Raw genomic sequence first — 27,512 nt, 5'->3', positions numbered from 1 at the left:
ACCATTTATGATGGCGTTGCTAGACCCACGATTGGGCGCCAAAAAATTCCTAAGAATAGTCAGCCCCGGATGTGAGAAGACGGTTGCAAATATCATTCACAACCATCTCGCGTGCAAGCATATAGCGGAGCGGGACCCATTGAACCCTTAGCTCTTTCGGGATTGTGGGGTGGGTTTTTGCTATACTTTACACGAAGCCACGAAAACTTTATTATTATAGAGTCCCTCCTGATTCAAAAAAAAAAAACAAACACATGAGTCGATCCTCTTGTCAATAATCTAACCCGACTCGAATCTACAATACAACTCGATCGGAGTACTACCAATATCTAATAAACAAAACAAATGCAGGCACACTGTTGAAATTCGGACAAAATTTAAGAAAAGCAGGGGTGGTCTTATAAGATGTTAACTGCCACACCCTGGTCTATACCCACCCAACCATGGTCATAAGATGAAACGTTTTTATGACCCCAAAACTATTACAACTCCCCCTTTATTTTATGCTCCCATGTCTCAGAACAAAATCTAGAATTTCATTATTAAAGTCCAATGACTCAAAGTTAACATCAGTATTTATTTATAACCAAAAACAAAACCATTTTTTCAAAATTTAATTAGAATTATGGCGGTATAATTATTTTCATAATTGGTTTATAGGGCAGTTATTTTTAATTCGATACAATATTCATTTTTTTATTAGCAACGGCTACTACTCATTTACAATAATAACTAAAAAAAGAAGATGTAAAAACTAATAATATTTAATAAACAATCAATAATTCATAAGCAAAACAATTTTGGCAACTATTTTTGGATGCGCGCTTTAGCAAAACAGATTCATGAGATTTTTCTATTGAATTTACTATTTTTACTTTAAAATCTTTATTTTCTTCTCAAATCGTTATTTTGTATTTTTAATATTTATTTTATTTTTATTGTATTGTGAAACATTTTTTTTTTTTTAATTATTTTGATATTTATTTTTATTTATTGATTTTTTAATATCTCAACCACTTTTATAATTTTTATTTATTGATTTATTTTTTTTTTTTAATTTAATTATTTGGCAATATTTTAATCATATTTAAACAAAAAAAAATTGTATTGAATTTATTTTATTTTTGGTTTAATATTTTTACTCATGTTTAATATTTATTTTATTGTATTTATTATTGAATCATATTTATTATTTAATTTTTATTTATTTTATTTATAAGTTTTATTATTTTATTTTTAATTGTTATTATTTTATTTATATTTACTTTTTATATTTTATTTATCCAAAATTAAAATTGATTTTTTATTAATTTATTTGTAAATCATGTTCAAACCACTGTGCTGTACCAACAAACAATAATAATAGTGACAATACAAGCGGAAGCAAATCAGTACTAAAAAGGTATAGGCCTGACCCAAAAGTTAGGGTATCAGCCGACAGCTCATATGCTGTTTGAAGCTTTCGCAACTGCGAAGAAGTATGAAAAAATACAATGCAAGCAAAACTGTGGGCAGCTGCTGCGTGGCCGAATAGGCACCAACATATGTATGTATGTATGTATGTAATTACATATGTACGAATATTTATGTTATAAAACTTCTTTTATGTATTTTTATTTCGGACACTCGGACTTAAAACTTACCCGACAGAACTCCACGACGAAGGCCTTCATGATGTTGTTGCTGTTGGTAATGATGATGTTGATGATGATGATGATTTTAATGATGATGATAATAATGATTGTTTATATACCTTAAAAGGTATATTCTTTTGTTTGGTTGTTCACATACACACACATTGTCATAATTATTATTGTTGTGCACAGGGTTTTATGGTGGCTTGTTATTATGTATGAGATTATATTTGCATTATTTATTTATTTATATATTTTTTTTGAATTATTGTGTTTCACGTTGGATATATACCCTTAAAGGCCTAGGGCAATAATGGTAAACAAAGCAAAGCAAACCAAAAAAAAAATAGCGCAAAAAAAATAAGTGCCAAATTACAATTGATATTTCTCTTTACTTTTCGTTATCTTTTTCGTTACTTATTATTTTATATGTATGGCAACAAAATTGTTGTTGTCAATATATTAATTGACGGCAAATGCAAATCTTGTTGCTTTTTATTTGGGCTTTTACCCCTTTTCTTATTGCCTCTGTGTACAACTATTGTATGACCTTTTAATTTTAACAAACTTATTTTTGTCATACTATTATTCAGAAACTTGCACTACACATCTTCACTAGCACTGGCACTGGCACTGCACTGCTGCTGATGCTGCTGCTGCTGAGTGGAGACGGCGAACGATAGAAGCGGCAAACGAGAGAAGTGACGATTCTGGTACAAGAGCCTTGCGCGGCTCGGCACAGTGGTGCAAGAGTGATCTGCCCAGAGATGCACTGCACTTCACTGTTGTTGCTTTTTGGTTCTGCAGGCGGCAGACCAGAAATATAAAAAGGCTTCCGGCACGAAATAGTCGGCCTCCGCTGACTAACATGCGCCGGAATTGTGGAATTCAAATCCACTATAGGTGTAGAATTTTGTCTATCCGTATTATTTAATAGAAAATAATGACGGCTTAGACGAATTTTCACAATCTACATATGAGAAAAATACGAAGTTAGGACCAATGTAAAATTTCATTATTTCCTAGAAATAATTACCTTTGCGTAGCAAGCGTAATGAGCTGGTGTATTTATTTTGCTCAAGGCAAAAAAGCATCGATGGATGCTGAGGATAATGACAGATTATGTATTTCTTCTTTTCTGGTGATGCATGTGTTTAAAATTTTTTTTTTTTTTTTAAACAGCATCAACCCAGAATGCATCCGTCTTTGATCGTAGTCCAATAAGAAAAGAATGAGAGCTGTCGTTGCCAAAGTGACAAAGCTCGTCTCCTTCTCCTACGATCTTTCGCTAGACAATTCACCACGGAGAAGAAATTTAATTTGCAGAGGTGTATTGTCCCTTTATCGTGCCATGGTTTGTGTCTTCGCTAACTTTGCGCGGCAAATTTAAAATCTCAAGAAGAAAGAGATTTTACGCCCAATTTTTTATTTGCGACCATTACACCCACCAGATAATCTCACGAGTCATACAAAGGCAGATTAGATGGGAATTAGACTCGAATATCTTTCGCATGATACACTCCTAATTCTCTACCTTGTAGATTTTCCAATAGATAAAAAGAATTACCAATTTTCTTCTTTATCCGACATTTTGAGAACTGATGTCCTAGCTTTTTATTATAATTCTGACTGAAATCACTAAGATGGAAATTCCGTTTAAATACTTCTTGGCCTTCTTTATAAATGACAGGATTGGATCGAAGATTGTATTGTCTGGCGTTACGCTCGTAGGCTTCTCTACTACTTTTTCTTAATGTCTTCTCGCAACAAAGCTAATTGATCACCTCTTTCTAAATATGGAGACTCCTCCAGCAAGGACAATTTTTTTAAGAGCTTGTAATCCTCTCCGTGATTAATCATATTTACTCCAAATAATGCTTTGTAAGGGGAACAACCTATGGATTGATGAAGCGACGAACGTAAGGCAGATGAAATACTTGGCAAATGCATATCCCATTCAGTTTGATCCGACTTAAGATAAGCACGAATAGCGGCTAATAAGGAACGATTCACTCGCTCCGCTGCATTGCTCTGAGGCGAATATAATGCAGTAAAAACATGACGAATACCGAATTTTGTCATAAACGCTTCGAATTCGTTTGATTTAAATTGTGAACCATTATCTGATACTATAATTTCAGGAACTCCAAATTCGGCAAAGATCCTTTGTGACAAAAACTCAGTTATTAACGACGTAGTGAACTTTTTCAATGGACATAGCCAATGGTAGCGACTAAAATGGTCAAGAACTATTAGTAAACCAATGTTTCCTTTGCGACTTCGTGGATAAGGACCCAAGATATCTATATAAAGCTTTTGAAATGGTCGACTAGAGACGCTTTGCTCTCCCATAGGCGGACGTAGTGTCATATTTGGAGCTTTAGTTTGCTTACACATATCACACTGCCTAATATAGTCTCTAATGTCTTTTGATAAACCTGGCCAAAATAAATTACGACGCACTCTTTCGATCGTCTTTTGCATTCCACCATGTGCAGAGCTTAGACTATCATGTGCTTGACAAATCACAGCTTCTCGCAGTCTCTCCGGTACCCAAAGCTTCCAACAATGAGAATCTTGAAGATTATCTCCTGTTGATGGCTCCGTTCGTATGTATACGAATTTGTCTACAACTTTAAGATCTGGAAATTTTTCACCATGAGATTCAACTTTCAATCTTAGATCTAGATAATCAGGTTCGAGAAACGCTGACGATTCTAAATCGATTTCCGGTCCCACAAGTTCTAAACTATCTATATCACCTTCACCTATCCGTGACAACGCGTCAGGAATAATATGATCTTTTCCTTTCCGATGAGAAATTGTGAATTTAAAAGCCTGTAATCGAAAAATCCAACGAGCTAATCGACCAGATACATTTTGCTGTCTCATAAGCCAGACGAGGCTAGAATGATCAGTGATTATCTCAAAGGGCTGTAATTCAAGGTAACATCTGAATTTCTCTACTGCTAAAATGACGGCTAAACATTCTCGTTCCGTGACACTATAGTTACGCTGAGATTTAGATAATTTCTTTGACATGTATGCTATAGGCTTTTCTTCTCCAGAAGTTGACAGTTGAATGAGCACCGCTCCAATTCCATAGTCACTAGCATCGCAATGCACATAAAATTTCCGACTAAAATCGGCATTTTGTAAAACCGGGGCTGATGTTAAAAGATTTTTTAACGTATCCATTGCAGACTGAGCTGCCGGGGTCCAATTAAAAGTTTTCTTAGTGGACAACACTTCAGTGATGGGAAAGGTAATTTCCGCAAAATTTTGTATGAAGCGTCGGTACCATCCGCAAACTCCAAGGAAACCTCGTACTTGTTTTAAGTTTTTGGGTGTGGGCCAATTTTGGACACAGGATATTTTCTCTGGATCTGGAGAAATTCCATCGCTTCCAATAACGTATCCTAAATAGTTTACTGTTGTAACACAAAATTTGCTTTTTGAAATATTTAATGTGAGATTAGCCTTTTTAAATTGATCAGCTATACGCACTAATACTGCCAAATGTGACTCAAAATCTCCTGAGACAATACATAAGTCATCAAGATAACCAAAAACACAATAACGTAAGTCTGGTGGAATTAAGTCATCCATCAATCGACACATTGTGGATGGAGCATTACATAACCCAAAAGGCATGACGGTAAACTGAAACAGCGAACGACCGGGAACAGTAAAAGCTGTTAACGGTTTGGCTTCATCAGACAACTCAATTTGCCAATAAGCGTCTTTAAGATCCAACTTCGTAATTAAGTTAGCTTTTGGTAAACGAGAAAATATTCCTTCTATACTCTGTAAAGGATAAGCATCCTTTTTCGTTACTTCGTTAAGTTTTCGCGCATCAAGACATAATCGGACCTTATTTGGTTTCACCACAAGACGAATAGGTGAGCTCCATGCTGACTGTGACGGTTCAATGACTCCTAGCTCTAACATACGATCAATCTCTTTGTACATCAACTTCTCTACAGCTGGACTAATTGGATAGTTTCGTTGCTTCACCGCTTTAGCATCAGAAATATCTATATGATGTTTAATTAACGCAGTTCGTCCGAGACCTTGCTTTTCGAAATTCGGAAATAATGCTTTGACCGCTTCCAGTTGACGAGATTGTAATTCGGACAATGGATAGTGATCTTCAAATTCGATATTTTCAGTTTCTTCTTCAGAAATAGAGCTAATAATTCCAGGTGCTAATGCAAAAATACGCCAAAAATCTATGCCAAGAATTAATCGCTGAGCTATAGAAGGTATGACATACAAGTCAATATCTTCTTGCTGCTTCTTATATTGCATGCTCACTCTCAGAATTCCGAGTACCTGATGTGGTTTGGCATCGGCGGTACGCACTTGCGATTTAATGGGTTTAAAATTTGGTAAATCAGAAAAATTTTCTAATGCTAGCGCGACGATCCAATGCAACTAATGTTGGCTCCGGTGTCGAGCAACCCAAATTCGCTAAAAAGTTAGGAACGCGACTTTCGCGTAACTACGTCGATCCGACTCATTTTGAAAAAACTGTTGAGATAACCAGTTTCTTTTGTTTCTTTATTTTTCTATAATATTTTCGCATACGTAAGGTATTACGACGGCTCTTAACTAAATGTGTTCTAAAAATTCTATCTCTTACTAAATTATAATTCCTTAATCTTTCATGGTAAGGTAAAAATCTTAACATCGTGCGTTCATCACCCGATGTATCCTTCATTTTCTCTAATCTTAGGTTCAATTTTATTATCTATCTCTACTGTCGGGACATCCTTCCTGCATTGAATGCCCCGGATTGACGGTTTTCCGACCTCTGTTTACAGGTTTGACAATTTGGCTTGTATACCTGAGGAGTACCGCATCCGTAACAAAAAACTCTACGCTCATTTAAGCAATTCTCCCAGATGTGTCCGGGGATTTCACAGTTCCAACAAACTAATTTAGAAGCAGTTCCTCGCTTTAATTCAGCTATCTCTGCCTCGACCTCAGAACTAGACTCTTCTTCGGGAGCAGTTTCTTCAACAGCATAAACTCGAGAAGTTTCTTTGGCCTTAAAAGATACTGATCGATTTTTTCCAACTTCCTGTAGAAAATTTTCGCGTTTTTGTACCAGACGACGTAAAGCGGATATAGAAGAGACTTTCTCAAACAATAACCTGTCTTTCATATCTGTTAGCAGATTACCTTGAATCATTTCCACGAATTCGTCTTCTGGAAAACTGACCGACAACTTATCCATAAGCTTACATATGTTTTCATAAAACGAATCAAAAGATTCGCCAACTTTTTGTTTACGAGCTCTTATCTGTTCTCGAAGTTCAGTGACAGAACGGCTCTCGCGATATTGCTCTCTTAACTCCTCACAAAACTCTTCCCATGTGAAGGTTTGAACTCTTCGATGGAAACGCCAAAACCAACTACTGGCTTTTCCATTCAGTAATAAGTGAATATGTTTGTTCAATAATTGAAAATCATTGTTTAAGTTTTCTCGAGTGAGAATGTTCACTCTATACAAAAATCCTTCAACCGATAAACCTTCCGACGAACCATCAAAACGAACACCCCACTTTTGTAACATATCAGCAATTTTATGTGTAGTCAATAATGGACCCAAATTGGTGTTACGTGAGCTTCTCTGGCTGGACGATAACCCTTCCACGGTTTGATCTGCTGCTGCTGCAGTTGCTACTATCAAACCTGAACTATTCATAGAAGCGATTACTCGACTCACCGTTTCTCTTACGATTGATTCTATATCTGGTTCTGGAGTTTGTATATTACGACGACCATTATTTGGCCTCGAAGGCTGTACTGGTCTAAATGGTCTTCCTCTTCTTCGAGGTGCATTTCCCCTTTCATAAGCAGGCACTTTTGGTCTGGCCCCCTGATTGTTGGGCGTACTACGAAGTGGAGGATTCCTCTCAGTACTTGTACTGTGTGATTGATCGATATTACTTCTCGCTTCTTCATCGGCAGCTGACAACGCTTGCGCGGCGTCAAATTGACGTTGCAATGAACGTGTAACGATTTGCGAGACTACGGGTGGATTTGGTTGCGTAGACAATTGCGATTGCTGTTTGGCATTAGGCGAATGATTTCCTACAACCACTTTCCATTCGTTATAACTAACCTTTTTCAAACAACTTGGACACTCTTTAATACTTTTGATTCGATTTTCTAGACAATTTTTGTGAAACACATGACCACAATTAGTTATCGCACAAGGTTGTGTATCCGACATGTGTTCACTGCAAATAAGACAAATATTTTCAGCCGCTTCTGCTGGTGGCAGTGGCTGAGGTTCTTCAAAACTACGTGTAACGGGCATATTTCAAATTTAGATTTCCATCGACATTTTTGGGAGACATAAATAAAAAGGAATTTAAACTTTGTTCCACCTCAACAGTGGAGGATTATTAATGTGGGCTATTGAAACTAAACTTTGTCATTTTTGATACCTGATTACATCGAAGGCTTCTTCGTATTCTTCGGACAACGATACGCCTATGCATATACTATTGTATTCCAGAAGAAAGCGGAGTTACAATCGATCTTCATCAATGCGATACCAAAAAAGAGCAAAAGTTACTAGAAACTAATAAATTATTTGAACTATTAAGCAATCTCAATACCGATAATTTTGGTCGATAATATTCAAAGATTCAAATATTCGAATTCCGAAAATGTATAAAGAGGTATTACTTAAATTGCTCCAACAATTTATAAGACCCTAGCGAAAACAAACGAGCTTGGTATTGAAGGATGTAAGGCTCTCGATAATCGATAACAGAATTACACAAGATAATCCTTAAGAGATGCAAAGTGCGATTCGGTCGAGTAATTTCACATACGTAAGATTAGTCAAAGTCCAGAATCGAAGACACTTTACTCCTTCTGCCCTACTTCCATCAAAGTAGGCCAACAACAACCTGTATCGGATCTTCCGATGCTGTTATAAGTTTCACGATGCTAAAGTTGTTGCTGCCCCACGTTGGCCGACAAAAATTTATGGGCCCGATTGCCTGTCTCACATTGGGTTAGCCAACCATTTATGATGGCGTTGCTAGACCCACGATTGGGCGCCAAAAAATTCCTAAGAATAGTCAGCCCCGGATGTGAGAAGACGGTTGCAAATATCATTCACAACCATCTCGCGTGCAAGCATATAGCGGAGCGGGACCCATTGAACCCTTAGCTCTTTCGGGATTGTGGGGTGGGTTTTTGCTATACTTTACACGAAGCCACGAAAACTTTATTATTATAGAGTCCCTCCTGATTCAAAAAAAAAAAAAACAAACACATGAGTCGATCCTCTTGTCAATAATCTAACCCGACTCGAATCTACAATACAACTCGATCGGAGTACTACCAATATCTAATAAACAAAACAAATGCAGGCACACTGTTGAAATTCGGACAAAATTTAAGAAAAGCAGGGGTGGTCTTATAAGATGTTAACTGCCACACCCTGGTCTATACCCACCCAACCATGGTCATAAGATGAAACGTTTTTATGACCCCAAAACTATTACAACTCCCCCTTTATTTTATGCTCCCATGTCTCAGAACAAAATCTAGAATTTCATTATTAAAGTCCAATGACTCAAAGTTAACATCAGTATTTATTTATAACCAAAAACAAAACCATTTTTTCAAAATTTAATTAGAATTATGGCGGTATAAATTATTTTCATAATTGGTTTATAGGGCAGTTATTTTTAATTCGATACAATATTCATTGTTTTTTATTAGCAACGGCTACTACTCATTTACAATAATAACTAAAAAAAAAGAAGATGTAAAAACTAATAATATTTAATAAACAATCAATAATTCATAAGCAAAACAATTTTGGCAACTATTTTTGGATGCGCGCTTTAGCAAAACAGATTCATGAGATTTTTCTATTGAATTTACTATTTTTACTTTAAAATCTTTATTTTCTTCTCAAATCGTTATTTTGTATTTTTAATATTTATTTTATTTTTATTGTATTGTGAAACATTTTTTTTTTTAATTATTTTTGATATTTATTTTTATTTATTGATTTTTTAATATCTCAACCACTTTTATAATTTTATTTATTGATTTATTTTTTTTTTTTTTAATTTAATTATTTGGCAATATTTTAAATCATATTTAAACAAAAAAATTGTATTGAATTTATTTTTATTTTTGGTTTAATATTTTTACTCATGTTTAATATTTATTTTATTGTATTTATTATTGAATCATATTTATTATTTAATTTTTATTTATTTATTTATAAGTTTTATTATTTTATTTTTAATTGTTATTATTTTATTTATATTTACTTTTTATATTTTATTTATCCAAAATTAAAATTGATTTTTTATTAATTTATTTGTAAATCATGTTCAAACCACTGTGCTGTACCAACAAACAATAATAATAGTGACAATACAAGCGGAAGCAAATCAGTACTAAAAAAGGTATAGGCCTGACCCAAAGTTAGGGTATCAGCCGACAGCTCATATGCTGTTTGAAGCTTTCGCAACTGCGAAGAAGTATGAAAAAATACAATGCAAGCAAAACTGTGGGCAGCTGCTGCGTGGCCGAATAGGCACCAACATATGTATGTATGTATGTATGTAATTACATATGTACGAATATTTATGTTATAAAACTTCTTTTATGTATTTTTATTTCGGACACTCGGACTTAAAACTTACCCGACAGAACTCCACGACGAAGGCCTTCATGATGTTGTTGCTGTTGGTAATGATGATGTTGATGATGATGATGATTTTAATGATGATGATAATAATGATTGTTTATATACCTTAAAAGGTATATTCTTTTGTTTGGTTGTTCACATACACACACATTGTCATAATTATTATTGTTGTGCACAGGGTTTTATGGTGGCTTGTTATTATGTATGAGATTATATTTGCATTATTTATTTATTTATATATTTTTTTTGAATTATTGTGTTTCACGTTGGATATACCCTTTAAGGCCTAGGGCAATAATGGTAAACAAAGCAAAGCAAACCAAAAAAAAAATAGCGCAAAAAAAATAAGTGCCAAATTACAATTGATATTTCTCTTTACTTTTCGTTATCTTTTTCGTTACTTATTATTTTATATGTATGGCAACAAAATTGTTGTTGTCAATATATTAATTGACGGCAAATGCAAATCTTGTTGCTTTTTATTTGGGCTTTTACCCCTTTTCTTATTGCCTCTGTGTACAACTATTGTATGACCTTTTAATTTTAACAAACTTATTTTTGTCATACTATTATTCAGAAACTTGCACTACACATCTTCACTAGCACTGGCACTGGCACTGGCACTGCACTGCTGCTGATGCTGCTGCTGCTGAGTGGAGACGGCGAACGATAGAAGCGGCAAACGAGAGAAGTGACGATTCTGGTACAAGAGCCTTGCGCGGCTCGGCACAGTGGTGCAAGAGTGATCTGCCCAGAGATGCACTGCACTTCACTGTTGTTGCTTTTTGGTTCTGCAGGCGGCAGACCAGAAATATAAAAAGGCTTCCGGCACGAAATAGTCGGCCTCCGCTGACTAACATGCGCCGGAATTGTGGAATTCAAATCCACTATAGGTGTAGAATTTTGTCTATCCGTATTATTTAATAGAAAATAATGACGGCTTAGACGAATTTTCACAATCTACATATGAGAAAAATACGAAGTTAGGACCAATGTAAAATTTCATTATTTCCTAGAAATAATTACCTTTGCGTAGCAAGCGTAATGAGCTGGTGTATTTATTTTGCTCAAGGCAAAAAAGCATCGATGGATGCTGAGGATAATGACAGATTATGTATTTCTTCTTTTCTGGTGATGCATGTGTTTAAAATTTTTTTTTTTTTTAAACAGCATCAACCCAGAATGCATCCGTCTTTGATCGTAGTCCAATAAGAAAAGAATGAGAGCTGTCGTTGCCAAAGTGACAAAGCTCGTCTCCTTCTCCTACGATCTTTCGCTAGACAATTCACCACGGAGAAGAAATTTAATTTGCAGAGGTGTATTGTCCCTTTATCGTGCCATGGTTTGTGTCTTCGCTAACTTTGCGCGGCAAATTTAAAATCTCAAGAAGAAAGAGATTTTACGCCCAATTTTTTTATTTGCGACCATTACATTAATTACGCACCAAAGCAAATTAATTTCCGTTTTGCTTTTACTCATTTCCCCTCTTGACTGTGATTTTCATTAACGATTTCCATTCAATTGAATTTTCATCATCAAATCCTTATGTTGTTGTTCATTTCAGGATCTACATGATTGCGGTGCTCCGTGTCATGCGATGTTCTTTCCGGAACGGGAACGCACCGTGCTCCGTTATTGGGTTGGCTCCTGGGCGGCTGTCTGTGTGGCCAGTTGTCTCTTTACGGTAAGTAGAAAACCATTTTCTAATACACACATACACTCAATATTAATGCGCGCTTTCTTCTTCTGTGTGTGTGTGTGTGTGGCATAATGTCAGCCACTCAATTTTCAATTTGATGGCAATAAATCATGAAAAGACAGAACTGCAGTCTTCACACTCAACACGAACCGCATTCCCAAGCTATTCACAGAACTCTTCCTCCTCCCTTCTCCTTATCCCCATTGCGCTAAGCTCGTGGCAAGGTTTCATCCTGAGTGCTGCCATATTTTCCTTTAGCTTAAAAACATTGCTCGAGGGAGGAAGCGCAAACAACCTTTGCATATCCTCAGACAAGTAGATATCCTGCTGCTGCTCTTCCTTCTACTTCTGCTGCTGCTGCTCTTCATGCAGCGAGTCTCTATTATGATGCTGCCACTTTGGCAAATCCCACGCATTGACATATTACCTGTCAGCGCATATTTTTCAATAAACTTGGCAAAACATATGCGGCAACCCTCGCCCTCCTTTACGCGCCCCCTTCCATCACGCCTCGTTTCACTTGAATAACTTCTGTCTGACATCTTCTCAGCACTTACGTTGGTCGCCCTGCGGCGTTGTTTGTGTTTGGGGCAGGTGTTGTAGGGATTTCTGTCCTTGCCAGCTGTCCATTCATCTGGTGGAGCGTGTAGTAGTTGCCTTCTGGCAAACTTACATATATAGAAAAGCTGATTGCGCGATGAGAACAAAGCCAAACTTTAAATATTGCACATCTCTAACTTTAATATAGATAAATTGAATGTCAAATATCTTGAACTGAACTCATTTCCATACTGACTAAGTTTATACCCTTTAATCATTTATTATTCACAAATATCCAACCATTAACTAACCCAAATTGCTTGCATTCCCATACGCATTATTCATCATTCACGAATCAATAACCATTTATTCATTCGACAAAACCATCCTTTCAGCCTGAGCATATGCAAATTTCTTTGCTTTCTCTCAGCTTCACTTTTTTTTGCTACTTTATTAAAACCTCAGCCCAAAAAATTTGTTACCTTTTTGCTACTACGAGTATCTTATCCTTGATACTGTGTCTTGACATAAATTCGACCTTAACAAATCCATCAAGTTGCATGGATGATGTACATTGTACAAAAAACTAGACCCAAAGCTAAAATAAATTTGAATAAAAAAACAATTTAGTCAAGGGAACGGAAGTCTATAACCTGGTAAGCATCGTAATCAACAGAGAAAAGCGAGAAGAAATGAATGAAAGACCAAAAGTTAGCCTGTACAAAGATTTTACATTTACATTTACGGAAATTATAAAACTAATTATATGACTGAGGAGATTAAGAATTAGTTCAAATAGTTTTTGTTAAAGAATTGTTGCTTCCAATAGTTAACTAGTGTCAAATTTCTAAGTAACTTAATTAAGAAATTTCATCTTTAGTATTCAAAACTTGTTTTGTATTAGTATTTAGATCATTTACATATATAAGTTACTTATTTTCCAAGCAAATAATATATAAAAAAATTGCATTTGCAGTCTTCAAGACTTGCTTTCAAAGTATAAATTAGTTTATATAATATATTATAACATTTTTTTAAGACACTTCTTTGAAAAAATTAATGTAAAAAGAAGCTAAATAATATAATACATTTCTAGGTGTCAAAAGTATTTACAAAAACTTCAGTCCGCATAATTTATATCGCTGTAAATCTTCTAATATTCCAAATCCTAAAATTTCCGCGAAGTATTTTACATAATTCGAAATTTTTCTACGAATCAAGCGACTCTAACTCTAGATTAGCTACAGGGTATTCAATTTGCATCTGAGGCAGTCTTAAACTTGCCTCGTAATTCGCAAGGCACTTGTGCAATCATCAGGATGGCCCAACGAATACATCTATCAAATATTTTTTGGCCAACAACACAATTTGCCTGCTGTTGATCTCTCTTCCTCTCTTTCTATGCGAGTGTTTGTAACATTTGAGATGAAGCTGGGGCTGAGTTTCGGATGGGAACGTCATAAAGTTGAGCTACATTCATCACATATGTGCATGGAGAATGCTAGCGAGGGGAGAGAGAGAAAATGAAGAAGGGAACATTGTCACTTTCAGTGCGACATGTTTTGCATAGTTCTTTCTGCTGTCGCCTTCTTTGTTTTTTACTCCCAAGTTCTTAAATACCCTGTGGTCGTAAAATTTGTAAACAAAGTATGCCAAAGTTGTGCAGATCTATAGCAAGTTGTTGTCAGTATATTTTAAAGGTGTTGCAGGGTATTCCGTAGTCCATCAATTGCTGCCTTCCTCGCCATCCTACTTGTTTTCGCCTGTGATAAATTTGGCCTTGCATGTAATTTGTCGCCCCATTGTCAGAGCCAGAAACAGATACAGATACAGTGTCTGCAAGTGGGCGTGGCAGTGCGTATATCAGTGCAAAAAATGTGCGCAAATTATTATTTCTTTTCCCCCCAGTCATTTCATGCATTCTCTACTTGAATATTTTTTATGATTATGATTATGTTTCAGAGTGTTCATTTTGCATTTTGCAAGCATTCAACTGCTGCTGTTGCTGTTTCTACTTTCACTTTCTCCCTCGCTCGCAACTTATTCAGATTTTGTAGTTATTATTTTTATTGTTGTTGCAGTGGGTCACCAACCTCCCTCCCTCGCTCTCTACGCTCCACTCTCCCCATCCCATCCCCTTGACATATTCATTTCCATTCTCAGCATTCAAGCTGATGGAATTGTTTTGTATGCTCTTCATTTATTTTTCTGTTTTTGTTGCTGTTATGTACTCCATTGTTAAAATGCAATGCAACTTTTATCATGAAATTCAAATGATATCCGCAGCCATACTTCATACTCACTCGTATATTAAATAAATTTGTTGTGCAACAAGCGGGAGCTAATGATAGCCCACAAAAGTCCGAAACAAAACCATATTAATGTGTGCCAAATTAATGTGGCAAAGCCTTTTATAAGCTCATGAAATTAACATGCCAAGAAAAGTTCAAAAACGACCAAAATAAATGCTGATTGAAATAAATTCAATTAAATATTACTGAAACACATTTTTAGTCAAAAGTTCACATCTAATTTTAATTGCATTAAATATGAATATGATTTCGTTAAAATTGGACTTTTTGAATTTTAATTTGAGATTCGTTAATTGATTTTTGTCCTTTAAAGTTTGCTGAATGTTTAAAATTTGTAATTGAACACGTTCAGTAGATAAATTCTACATTAAATTTCATTGCAAAGTCTTTCGAATATCGCAATCGAATCGCAATAACAAAGTGATTGTTGTTCGCGATATTCATTGCATAAATTTTGAGTATCTTCGCCATCTATTTCAACTGCTCATGTTGCACAAATAAAACTATTTTATGGCGCTCTCGCATATGGATGCTTTTTGATGCTTTTAATAAGCTGCTTTTTATGCGCTCATATACTCGAAAGCAAACAGCAACTGAATTGACAATGAGCAGCAGTATCAATAAAGGAAATATTTGAGAAAAATGTCAGTCGAGTGCATTAGAAAACTGCAGTGAAAAGCGTTATGGTAAATATTGACCAGCTACAAAAAAAAAGGAAACTAGAATTTCATTTTGCTTTGTATTCGCTCCACTTCATATTTTGCAATGACCTATTTCTCATTTGAAGGTCGAGTTTTGGTTTAATTATCTTGGTTTTGTGTGAAAGATTAAAGTAAAACCCTAGAGGACATGAAGAAAGTTTTGTACGATTCGAAAGTAATAAAGTTGCAGGTGTGAGCAAAGACGCATTTATTTCAATTTTGCACAACACAAGTCAAACTAAAAACCAAACAAATTTACGAATTCTCCACAATATTGCGAGAGTCTGTAAACTTTACCATCCGGATGATGTGTCGTGGAATCTGAGCTAAAGTCATCGCCTAGAGACTGCGAGAAAGAGAGACAACTGTCAACAATCAACACCTTTTTCATTAAACGCATTAGATGAGAATGTGAATGTGATGAGAATGAGACGAGAGACATCTGACATGACATTTGTTTTAGAATGAAAGCGAAAAGGAAATGACTTGGGCTGTAATGGCCTCTCAATGGGTTGGAATAGTGTGACATACGGGAGAAGCCTCTGCTGCTATAATGTTGACAACAAATAAGCGAAGCGAGGGGGCGGAAGTGAAGCAGGTGGCAGTCAGTCAGTCAGTCAGTCAGCACGTTGTTGACTTTGATGACTTTTCTTAATTACGAAACCTGCTGAAACAGAAGCTCAGTGAGGCGCATGTTGACACGACTGAGAGACAGTCTGTCATCTCTGGATGTGAGCAAATATGCCGTGTCATGATGACAAAAGTAACAACAACTGCAACAGGACCAAAGCAGCCAGCGATAGTTGCACAAGAATCAACAAACAAACAAACAAACAACAAAAGTATACCCTAACAAATAGTTGCAGACAGTGACATTATTCTGTTGTTACTTTGAGCTTCATATTTGCTGAGATTTATTGCGAAAAGGTTTGTTAACTTTTTAGAATGTGTCGCAAATCTTTTTAGCGAATTGTCAGACCAGTTTGTGACAGCTTTTGACAGTCGGCTTTACATAATCGTAACTTGTTAAATATGCACATTTCAATGACAGCATAAACAAAATTTTAATCATTTCAAAAAGCGATAACATGTCCAAAAAATTATGCTGAACTAGAATCACAAAGCCAAACGAAACGAAGCCGCAAAACATTTACCACAATTTATGCCGCAATTATTGTTTCAACAAATTCACAGAAAAAAAAAATAAACAAAACCTGTGGTCAGTCTTATGCTAATCATAGGCGCTAAGTTATACGACAATGTTGCAGCCCCTTTTTTTCCGCCTCCCTGACTAAAACAACTCCTACTCCTAAGAATTGTTGTTGTTGCTGTCTTCGTTTGGTTATATGCAAATGCCCGCCATCATTTAGTTTGAATTTGAAATGAAACCTACAACGAAAAAAAAAAAAAAAGTATGGTAAAATTTAATTTAATTTATGCAAAACTCAAAGCTGACAACAAAGCAGAACGGCATGCCACAAAGCGGGGGGGAACTTTAGTTTTTTCCTCTTTTTTTTCGGCTGATTTTAATGACTAGTTTTAGAAATTTATGAGCCACAGCGGCGTTAAAATTGAAATTAAACATTCAACTTGACCATTAGAGACAGAGCGAGAGAAAGAGGTGTGGCTAAAATTTGTGTGGGTAAATGCTGTTGTTGTTGGGTTTGCTCCACTGGGAGACAATTGTCGAGGGGTTGCTGCAGATGCAAAATAATCAACTAAAATGCTCACTTTAAGCACTCTTTAAGATAACGCATCGCAGATAAACTAGCTTAAAGAGGGTAAACTACAATGGTAAAGCGCAAAGATACTAAAATATTCTGTGGTTGGGATTTGACATAGGTTTGTTTGCTGTGTGGGCCTGGGAATATCTTCAAATATTGATCGAGCTGAATTAAACATGATTAAAGAGGGTTAAGTGGAGATAAATGCTTGAAGTCTATTGTGAGATGAGAATTAAACTAAATGCTAAAAGTTGAATATGTTCTTGGCATGAGAAATAAGAGTAGAACTAGAAACATAAACATTAAATATATTTCAAATGAATATAAAAGCAAATTAATAGTCGAAAATGAACATCAACAAAAACAAGCTTAAATTAATTTGAACATACAATTTATTCTAAAAACATTATCGCATAGATTAACACTATGAAAAATGATTGAATTTGTATCAAATTAAAGCAATTAAATAGATGAAAATAAACCTCAGAATACATTGAAATTATAAAAAAGAGACTCAGTTTTGAAATTCCGTCTTAAAATAATTTCAAAACATTTTTCATTCTGACAACATTACAAAAACATTTGAAACGTTGTAAGAACTAGAAAAATACTCATTTTTAATTTCCATTTACACCAACTTCTTTGGCTCACACCTGAAAGTACTTAAGGGTCTCGGCTTATGCTCTTTGAGCTACTCTGTTCCCCATGGGCATATATCATGGGGCAGGGTCTAGCCCTAGCTTTAAATGTGAGCCGGAAACTGGCTAAGTACGCCCCATGTTTATCAAAGAGCTGCCCACGCCCTATCACAACGAAGAGTTGACAGCCAAGTTTCCCCAACTGAAGCACGAGAAACGCATAATTTTTGTCCCACACAGAGATAGAGATAAGAGTTGGAGACTCAGACTTACAGTCTGAATCGTAGTTTTTGAGGGAGGAGGAGACAAACGTCGCTGTAATGTCTGCTTCCGACTGCTTTTGGTGCTTTTGCTTAGTATTTCACTTCATTTGTAGCTACAATTTCAGCAGTCACACCTACAAAAGCGACCACGCCTCCAACGCCCCTTGACTACAAATGAAATGAGCAGCATGCGTGGCATAACAAATTGCTCTGACTGGGGGGAAGCTCTGCAAAGAGCATGAAATGTCGGAACGAACATCCAAAATAGACGTCGAGCTAAGAACTCACAAAGAGAGAGAAAAGCGCTCCAGTAACCCTTGCCTTTTGCGAGATCTGTCTGGCAATCCTTCACCGAATTGCTTGGCATAAATAAACAATTCAATTCCATTCAATTCTATTTGGGTTTTTCACTTTTTTTCTTGCTTTTGCGCTTTGTTGTGTCTGTGTGCGATGTCAACAAATGTGTGTTACACACACCCAAAATCTGTGGCATAAATTTCGCATGTAAATGAGGCGAACGGCTGAAGCGTAGGCGGGAATTAGACGCAGGCATATGAGAACTATAATTTAATATCTAAAAGTGGCAACAGACACAAAGAGTAAGCCAGTAGATACCCTAGGAGAAAGGATTGTTGATTAAAAGATTGAATTATTTTGAATGTAAGACACTAAAAGTGTAATATTGTTTATCTTAAGAGTAGTGAAATGTTTATAAGTAGATAGAGTTAAATGGGGTAACGAATTATATATAATAACGATATAAGAAACACGTTACTGAAACACAAGTATTTTAATGTCAAATAGATAAAGAAATCATTCATACCTTATAGTTTAATGTAATTAAAACCAATAACTAAAGGGATATAACAAAGTGTTAATGTTTAAGGAGACAATAATAAAGTGTATAGTCGAACAAATTTGATATTTTCTATTTAAACAGATTAGCAAAGCGATAAATTCTAATTAAAGAAATATACAACAACTTTGTAGAGGAACAAATAATAATTGAAATATAAAATCAACAACTTATCGAATCACAAATATTTCATAGAGTAAAATACATTATTTTATCATTCTTAATAATGTGATTCTAAGAACAGAAACTGCTTAGATCGACTTAATCAGACACATGTTGCGAGTAAGCCATATATAGTATGTCATCTATAGTTAACATATGTCTATGCCATATACCCTTTTGATACCCTAGAAGCAATGAAAATCTTTACAAATGAATGCCTGCGCCTTGTGACGATTGCGTTGAGTCGTGTTGTGAGTGTCGTGTGTGTGTGTTACATCTATGAATAATTCAAATGTTTCTTGGTCGTAATAATAATGGCAGCACATTATGCAATGGAAACAACATGGCAAAGACACCAACGCTCCATCTGCAACACATCAACACTCCAGCACTCCAACTGTAGTTCCCTCTCAGCGCCTCGTGATAGTTTTGTAATGATCAAGTTAAATGGCTTTTGGGCAAAGACAAAAGACAAAGGACTTAAGACACAGCCTCAGTATCAACCTCAACCTCAGCCTCAGCCTCAGCCCTGGGCTTAGTCCAAATGGTAATGAATTCATTTAAATGGTGCGTAATCAGCAGGCAGACACAATTGTAGATTGAGTTCCATTTGGTATTCGGATTTAGATTTGAGGGTTTGAGGATTGCAGTTTTAGCTTTGAGTTGATGTCATGAATTGGTTTCGTCTGAGTTGGTTTCATTGTAAGGGAAAGGGGGGAGGACGGGCTCCTAGGCGGGAGCTCATTTAATTGAAATTGTCCTTAAAGCCTAAAGAATTGTCAAGCAATTTGTGTGTGCAGCTGAATGGGGGAAATTGAGCCTAATAGCATTATTAAATATATAATGCCCAAGGCTAACGGGCAACAAACCAAAGCCTGAATAGTGCGGAGTTGAGTGTGTAGGGTCGTTGGTCGGCTTGGTCTCATTAGGGAACACGCTACAAATGAGCTCAGATCAAATAAATTGCACAACAATCAGCTAATGTGTATAGCCTAATGACCATAGTGAAACTTCCTCAAGCCGAAAGCAAAAGCATCCTGACTTCTCTCTCCTCTCTCCTCTCTATCTGCTTTCCACTCCCCGGCTAATGCATTTTTAAGCCACTTCGCAAGGCGGCTTCGTTCCTATAATTACAGACTTAATTAAATTTAAATTCATATTTAATATGTTTAATTTGTGTGGCCTCTTTTGTATAATAATAATCAACATATATATGGTTGCCTTTTTTTTTGTTTGTTCCTCTTTATTTGCAGGTGCTCACCTTTCTGATAGACTCTTCGCGTTTTCGCTATCCGGAGCGAGCGATTGTCTTTCTGGCCGTTTGCTATCTCGTCGTTGGTTGCGCCTATGTGGCCGGACTTGGTGCGGGCGATTCGGTGTCGTGCCGGGAACCATTTCCGCCGCCAGTGAAGCTGGGGCGCCTGCAGATGATGTCCACCATAACCCAGGTAAGTCGGCGGCTACACTTCAAGCAGCCTGGCAGCAGGTGAAACGAATTTCATTTTTTATTTACGAACTTCCTTACGTTACTTTTTGTGTTGTGCCTTTTGCGCCTGCTGCCTTTCTGCTGCTGCCTCCCTCTCTTACTTTCCTCATTCTCATGCTCATCCTGGATATGCATCCACTTACAGGGTCATCGGCAGACCACGGCCTGCACCGTATTATTCATGGCATTGTATTTCTGTTGCATGGCCGCCTTTGCGTGGTGGTCATGTTTGGCCTTTGCCTGGTTCTTGGCTGCCGGACTTAAATGGGGCCACGAGGCAATTGAAAATAAATCTCATTTATTCCATTTGGTTGCCTGGGCGGTGCCAGCTCTCCAAACCATCTCGGTGCTTGCTCTGGCTAAAGTTGAAGGTGAGTACTCCACCCCTACCGAAATACCCAATTATTAATAAAAATAATAACAACACACAAGCGAACACGCAAACAATAAAAGGCGAAACATAGTGAAAGAGATTACGAGAAATGAGAAACAGGAAGAATCTTCTCACTCCATTGACCTTTAGCTTTAAAGAGACCCCACTTGGAAGTCATTATAAATTACCAGCACTTAATAGATACACAAACTAAACTCAAACCTCAGTTTTCAGTTTTCAGTATCCCCAAACTGTTTGTCTGTGTGAGCCACAGCCGTCAGTTTTCGTCATGTAAGACGAAACCGTCATTAGACATCATTTTGTGGCATTAACTGTATCTATTTCGATGCTGCGCAGCCCAAACAAACCTTAAGAACTAAAGCAACAAATAAATAATGGGACGAAATGCGAAAATTGTGCTTCAAAATTTGTATATTTTTAATGAATACGATTCAATATAAATATATCTTACAAATTGAAAGAGATTCGATGAATTTTAGAAGATCAATTAATATTTAGTATTTGTAATAGTGACTTAAATAGTACATATATTATAAATACATCTTTTCATTTTATCATTATTTGATATGCTTAAATTTTGTGATTGTTATTGTGATCTCGATGAATTCGACAAATATAATTTTATATATGTATTTTATTTAATTGTAGATTAATAATAATACAAAATTTGTCTGAAAATAAACCTTTAATGTATTTCATTACTTTTAATAATTGTCATATTTCAATTCAAAAACTAAATACACATTGCTTAAGAAAAATTTGAAATTTTAGAAACATTCCAAACAACTTTCATAAAATCGAGGGGTATTATAACCTGGGTCTTGGTATATTTAACTATTTTTTTTTTTGCATTTTAATTTGTTTTTTTTTTTACCGATAATATCATACTGTTCTGCTTTATTGAAAATGCTCACTTGAGTGTAGATTGTAGTGAACTTTTCTACGCTATTTCATTGCTTACCCCTTTTTGAAACTTTTGCCACAATAAAGTCTGCTTTATCCCATTGTACTTTGCAAGACAGACGGTGCGTGCCGCCCGTTTCACAGTCATTTTGTGGTTCATTTAAAAACGGGCCGGGCCTGATTGTGACCTGGCAGGGAGGGCTGAGTGCTGAGCAAAGCTGAGTAGCGTTGTTCCGTCCGTAGAGTTGATGTCCGCGATTTCTAAGCAATTTAATGACCTACGTGGTCGAAAGCAGACACGAAATAAATCTTGGCCAAGAAATGTAAAACAAAATGGTTGCTAAAATGGTCACGTTAAAATGCCGTAAAAAAACCAACGTAGATTTAGACCTTTGGATAATTCTTCTTTTTTATTTACTTTTTTTCTCGTTGTACTTTTTTTTGTGCTGTGCTGTGAGTGGAGCTCATGAGCTCCAATTTCGGGTCAAAGAACAAGCAACAAGAACACAAATCTCGAGCAGCTACCAAAGCGAATTCGCTTAGCTCTTTCAGTTGGGTAGCTGCTGTTTTTTCTTTTTTGTTTGCCTCTTCTGGATAGCCGTTCACATTTTTGGGCTTAATTAGATTGCGGCTTAATGACTCAATTGTGTTTGGTATTATGGCGCATTAGAATTTCCTAGCTGCTGCCGCTGCCACTGCCGCTGATTGTCCTCTGTTGAAACCACTTCTGCCCTGCAACCAGCGACGACCCGCAGCAATTTCCAATTGGAAATGGAAGGCAGACACAGTAATTAAATACAGCACCACCGCATGATTATGGCTTGTTAGGCAAATCCAATGAATGAGTAGCGAACACTCGGCGATGGCCACTTTACTACACTTTCCTATAAACTGTATAGTGTATATCGAACATTAACTGTTCCCCCACCCAACATTGTTCATTCCTCCTCTTGCATTGTAAATGTCGAATGTAAAGTGAGAGCTTTTGGCGCGGGACTTAGCACCGGATAATAGCAATCGATGCTCTCGAACGGAATTATCGAGTGATTAACCCAACGCATGCTTGTAAGATAGATTTATAGGGCGTTTTAAGTGCCAACTATTGGCGAATTCTTGTTACATCAGCTATGCATTAGACCAATTAGTTGCAGCCAAAGATATTGAGAGCAATTTGAAATGGTAATTTAACTGAGACATAAAAAACATTTCTTAACGGATCTGGTTTTGAAACTAAAACTAGATTTTCAGGAAGAGAAAGAAGCTGCTTATGGATAGAATTGATAATAAAATTAATTAAAACAAGAATAATTAAACTAACGCATATAAAACATTCCCAAGCGAATATTTTTCCCAAACTAAAAAAGAAGAAATCGCATATACGACATTTCTTTTCTCTGTCTTAAGGAAGACAAAAATGTCCCTTATTAATTTTATTCAAATTAAATAAATGAATAATATAAACAAAATAATTAAATCAAAGCATTTAAAATATACCAATATGGATTTGGCGTCCAAACTAAAGAAGAGCCACAAGTCGATTTTTAATCGAATTAAATTAATTTAATAAAATTAAATGAGTTGCCTGGTGTTCAATCTTGATAACCGAGATGATTGATTGGCACGTAGAAACTGATATAAAATACATAAATATTATATTGCTGCTTTTTACCTGTTGAAAAATCGAATTTTTGCACATGCGTGAGCACTTATCGGAGAGAGACAAGCTCATTGCAATTTTTCCAGTGCTATGCAAACACATTCAAATATTTCCACTTAAAGAGACTCCACAAATTCCCTCACTACAATGCCACAGCTCGCTAATGCATGCAAAATGGCAAAGCCATAAAAAACATATTTCCCCCTCATTGCACGGCTGTAATAAAAGATGGAAAACATTAACAACGAGCCAAAACGATTTATGAAAATCTTTGCCTTTGCCCGAAAAAGCGAAAAGCGTAAAGGAAAAACTCAAGTAAAAATGATGACTTAATGCACTGAGCACACCAAGGAGAAGGAAATCGGGGAGAGGAGGAAGGGAACACTCCTTGTGAGAGACTCGCCCGAAAAGCGGCCTCAGGGCGAACCTAACTATGGTGGCACGCAACGGTAAAAGGCAGAGAGAGAGAAAGCGAGTGCGAGTGTGAGAGAGAGAGACCATTCAGAAACCATTCAACGACAATTAATGTTAAATTTAAAAATACATTATTTTAATGTGTCGTCAGCTGGTTGAGAGCTGTAGCTGTTGCTGAGGCGACGATGATGGCAGCGACGTTCCGTAAACATGGCCAGAACCAGCCAAGCAGCCACCATCTCCTAACTCCCAACTGGCCCGAAGTCTTGCCGCCGTTGACTACGTGCATTGAATTTGTAATTTGCGCACGTTCGCAGCAAACATTGAATAATGCTCACAGATACGAATAGTCTACCTCACTTCTCCCTCTCCTCTTTTCCTGCCGCCGTTGTCTTTGACTCTGTTGCAGGCACTTTTCGTTAAGTAAATAAACGTAAGCGACAGATCAGTTATTGGAGGTAACACAGACTGAGAAAGAGAGGTAGCTCTGGGTATGCATCAATTTGTATTGAGTGCGCGACGCGTTGGCAGCTCATTTGATGGATTTCCCTTTTTTGGTCGACACAAAAGATGCCTATGAATCACCTGCATAAATGTGAGCCATCAACATGGATTTGTCGAATGCAAAAAGCAAATATTTAATTTATGCTAAATGCCTGGCCAGTAATCTGATTGCTTGTGTGTGTGAGTGTGTCTATGTGTGTGTGTGTGCGGATATGTTTAGCATATAAAACAGATTCTGTGTAAATCGTAGGCGTAGTTGCATCAATTGCCAGCTGATATTCGAATTGTTGTTCGATTCCAAATAGCAAGGCATACAGGGCGCATACGTAATTTTGTGAAGACCACAAGGCAAAACGTTTAACCTTAGATCTCAAACGTTTTCCATGCATTCATTCAAGTCTGAGCTATTTTTAGACACTTTCTCTTGGCATTTCTCGCCATTGATTATTTAGTTCTTGAGAAATTTATTTCAAAAATAATTTCTATGTAATTCAATTATATTTTGGCAATTTATAAGAATCTTTCTTATAATTTATTACGTGACTATAAATTTAATTACTGATTTTCTATTTTCTTGCCAATATTGAATAATTGCTCTTTTCATGAATATTTGTCACGTTTTATATTTCACTCTACATTAACATATTATTAAAATGGTATAGTTTGTTACATTAATTTTAAAATAAGGTAATGGATTTTATTGAACTATATTGATAAAATATTTTTCATAAAGCAATTTACCTCATTTTTTTTTTAAATTTTCTTATTTTCAAAGATTTTATGAATAATTTCTTCAATTCATAATTTTTTCTTCACTTTATTAACATATTATTAAAAATGATTTTATGTAACTTCTGGGCACTCAATCTTTTTATGAGATGCTAAATCAAAATCAATATTAAGCTGAAGGACTGAGAAAATGCAATAAGCGTGGCCAACAACTTGCTTTATTAGCCTAGAATTTATTATAATTTCCGTCTTCTTGCGACATTTTCCTTTTGCGCTCAGCAATTATTTTAAATTTATATTGCGAGTCTGCATTGAAAAAAATTTGTATATACGGATAAAAAAAACTGGCACAAAAATATGTAAATTAAGAAAACAGACGCAGAAAGACGAATGACTGGGGCAATGAAGGATGGGATAGAAGCAGCAAAAGGGAAGAGAAGGGGACAAAATGGAAAGGGAAGAAGTTAAAAGTAAAGAAAATTAACAATTTGTTGCGCTTTTGCAAATTATATGGCACAAGTTGTAAGTCGCCAGACAAAGTCGAGTTTTCAGTTTGAGTTGTCGCTTTGTCAGTGAGTTTATTACCCTGTAATTGAATGATTAAACAGGGTATATACACTTAACTTTCAATGTAAATGGTTGTAATTATAGCAAAAGATTCTGAGTGGGTATTTCTGAGTCGAGTTTTGCTTTACTACTTTGTATTTTTCTTCATTTGTCAAGCTATTATGATAGAAAGCGAGAAATGGAAGGAGAGAAGAGAGTGTTCGAGGGAGATGTCGAATAAAACCGACTACTGGCAATGATATTAGCATAATTTATCCAACGCTTGGTCAGTTGCAAAGAGCGAGGGAATGAGTGCGACTTGTGGGACTTGATAGTTAGCTGCTGCCAGTTGGAATCGAGCACAAAGCACAAATGGCCATGCCAAAGCTGCACAGCGTCTTATCGAGTGGCATAAAAAGAATTGCGTATGAATGATTTATGATATTGGGGAGAATGGGACTTGGCCAACTCAACTTAACTCAGCAGCAGCTGCCCTGAACCCAAACTGCATTAATGCATTTGCTGCTAGAGAGCATTTTGTAACAAGGAAATGCCTCAAATCCAACAGAAATCCTTTAAACGCAAAGAAAAAGGGAGAATAATTTAATAAAGAAAGAAATTTCATAAACGTTGTCCTGACGATGCGCGAACAAAGCAATGAATGAACGCAGCACTCGGAATAAGCCAAATAAAATGAAATACCAGGCAAAACAATTCAAAGAGTGAGCACAACACACAAAATGTCACATTCTGGTCACATACATGGAAAACAAAAGCTCTGCACTTCTGAGGAATTCAACACTGCAAATATATGAAAGAACAACATGAAAGGGCAACGCAGTAGGAGATGAAGGCAAAATACACTGACAGAATGTATCACATCAAAAACGTGACAAATTTGTAATAAAATTTGCTTGATTACCTCAAAAGAATTTGATTTGCCTTTGCTATGACTACAACTCGAAGTAACTTCAATGTGTTTGCTAGCAATTATTTTGGGAATGTTTTGCGGGGATGTAGCAACAAGTTTTCGATACATGTCAAATTAAATAGAGTTTGGTATAGTGTTTTTAAGTTCAAGCTTAGATTGCAATCCTTCATTTTTAAGAAACATTTATTTAATAAAATCATTTTTTCGATGTAACTTCAAAGCGTTTCCTAGGAAATATTTGGGTAGCTATAGCAAGAAGATTTATCAACATGTGAAGCAAGTGAAGTGTAGATTATTTTCCTTTAATATCATCAATGTTATGTCATTGATTTTTGGGTAACATTTATTTTGCAAAACTTCAAAGTGTTTGCTGACAATTATTTTGGAAATGTTTTTGGTAGCATCAAATTTTCGGTACTTGAATTGTAATAAATCGAGTGTGGTAAAGTGTATTTAAACTTAAGCTTAGTTTTCAATCATTTTCAAAATATTTTTTTCAAAGTAAACTTCGTAGTGTATCCAGACAAATATTTGGGTAGTTGTAGAAACAAGTTTTATTTTCATGCAAAACAAGTAAAGTGTTGAGTATTTTTCCTTAATATTAATTTTCGATCATAAATTTTGTGGCAAATTTTATTTTAAGAAACTTTAAAGTCTTTTATAAAAATTATTTGGGTAGCCGTAGCAACAACATTTCTGTACTATTAAAATTAAAGAT

The 27,512-nt window shown here is 35.9% G+C and overlaps 1 protein-coding gene and 1 long non-coding RNA gene across 2 annotated transcripts in view; one reads left to right on the top strand and one right to left on the bottom strand.

The window, feature by feature from the left end:
• The window catches only part of LOC117567506 (frizzled), a 124,862-nt gene that overhangs the window by 38,556 nt on the left and 58,794 nt on the right, over window positions 1-27,512 (top strand). The window contains exons 2-4 of the mRNA XM_034247547.2: window positions 11,900-12,019; window positions 20,484-20,678; window positions 20,862-21,087. Of these exons, the coding sequence (XP_034103438.1) occupies window positions 11,900-12,019; window positions 20,484-20,678; window positions 20,862-21,087 (541 nt within the window). The remainder of the gene's footprint in view (window positions 1-11,899; window positions 12,020-20,483; window positions 20,679-20,861; window positions 21,088-27,512) is intronic.
• LOC127565773 (uncharacterized) lies at window positions 586-9,722 on the bottom strand. The gene is made up of 2 exons (XR_007955145.1): window positions 9,420-9,722; window positions 586-732 (listed from the first exon to the last, which is right to left on the bottom strand). It is a non-coding gene; the product is annotated as an uncharacterized LOC127565773 (long non-coding RNA).

This window comes from Drosophila albomicans, chromosome 3, assembly GCF_009650485.2.
Source record: "Drosophila albomicans strain 15112-1751.03 chromosome 3, ASM965048v2, whole genome shotgun sequence".
Taxonomy (NCBI): Eukaryota; Metazoa; Arthropoda; class Insecta; order Diptera; family Drosophilidae; genus Drosophila; species Drosophila albomicans.
This window is presented reverse-complemented; position numbering and strand designations above follow the sequence as displayed.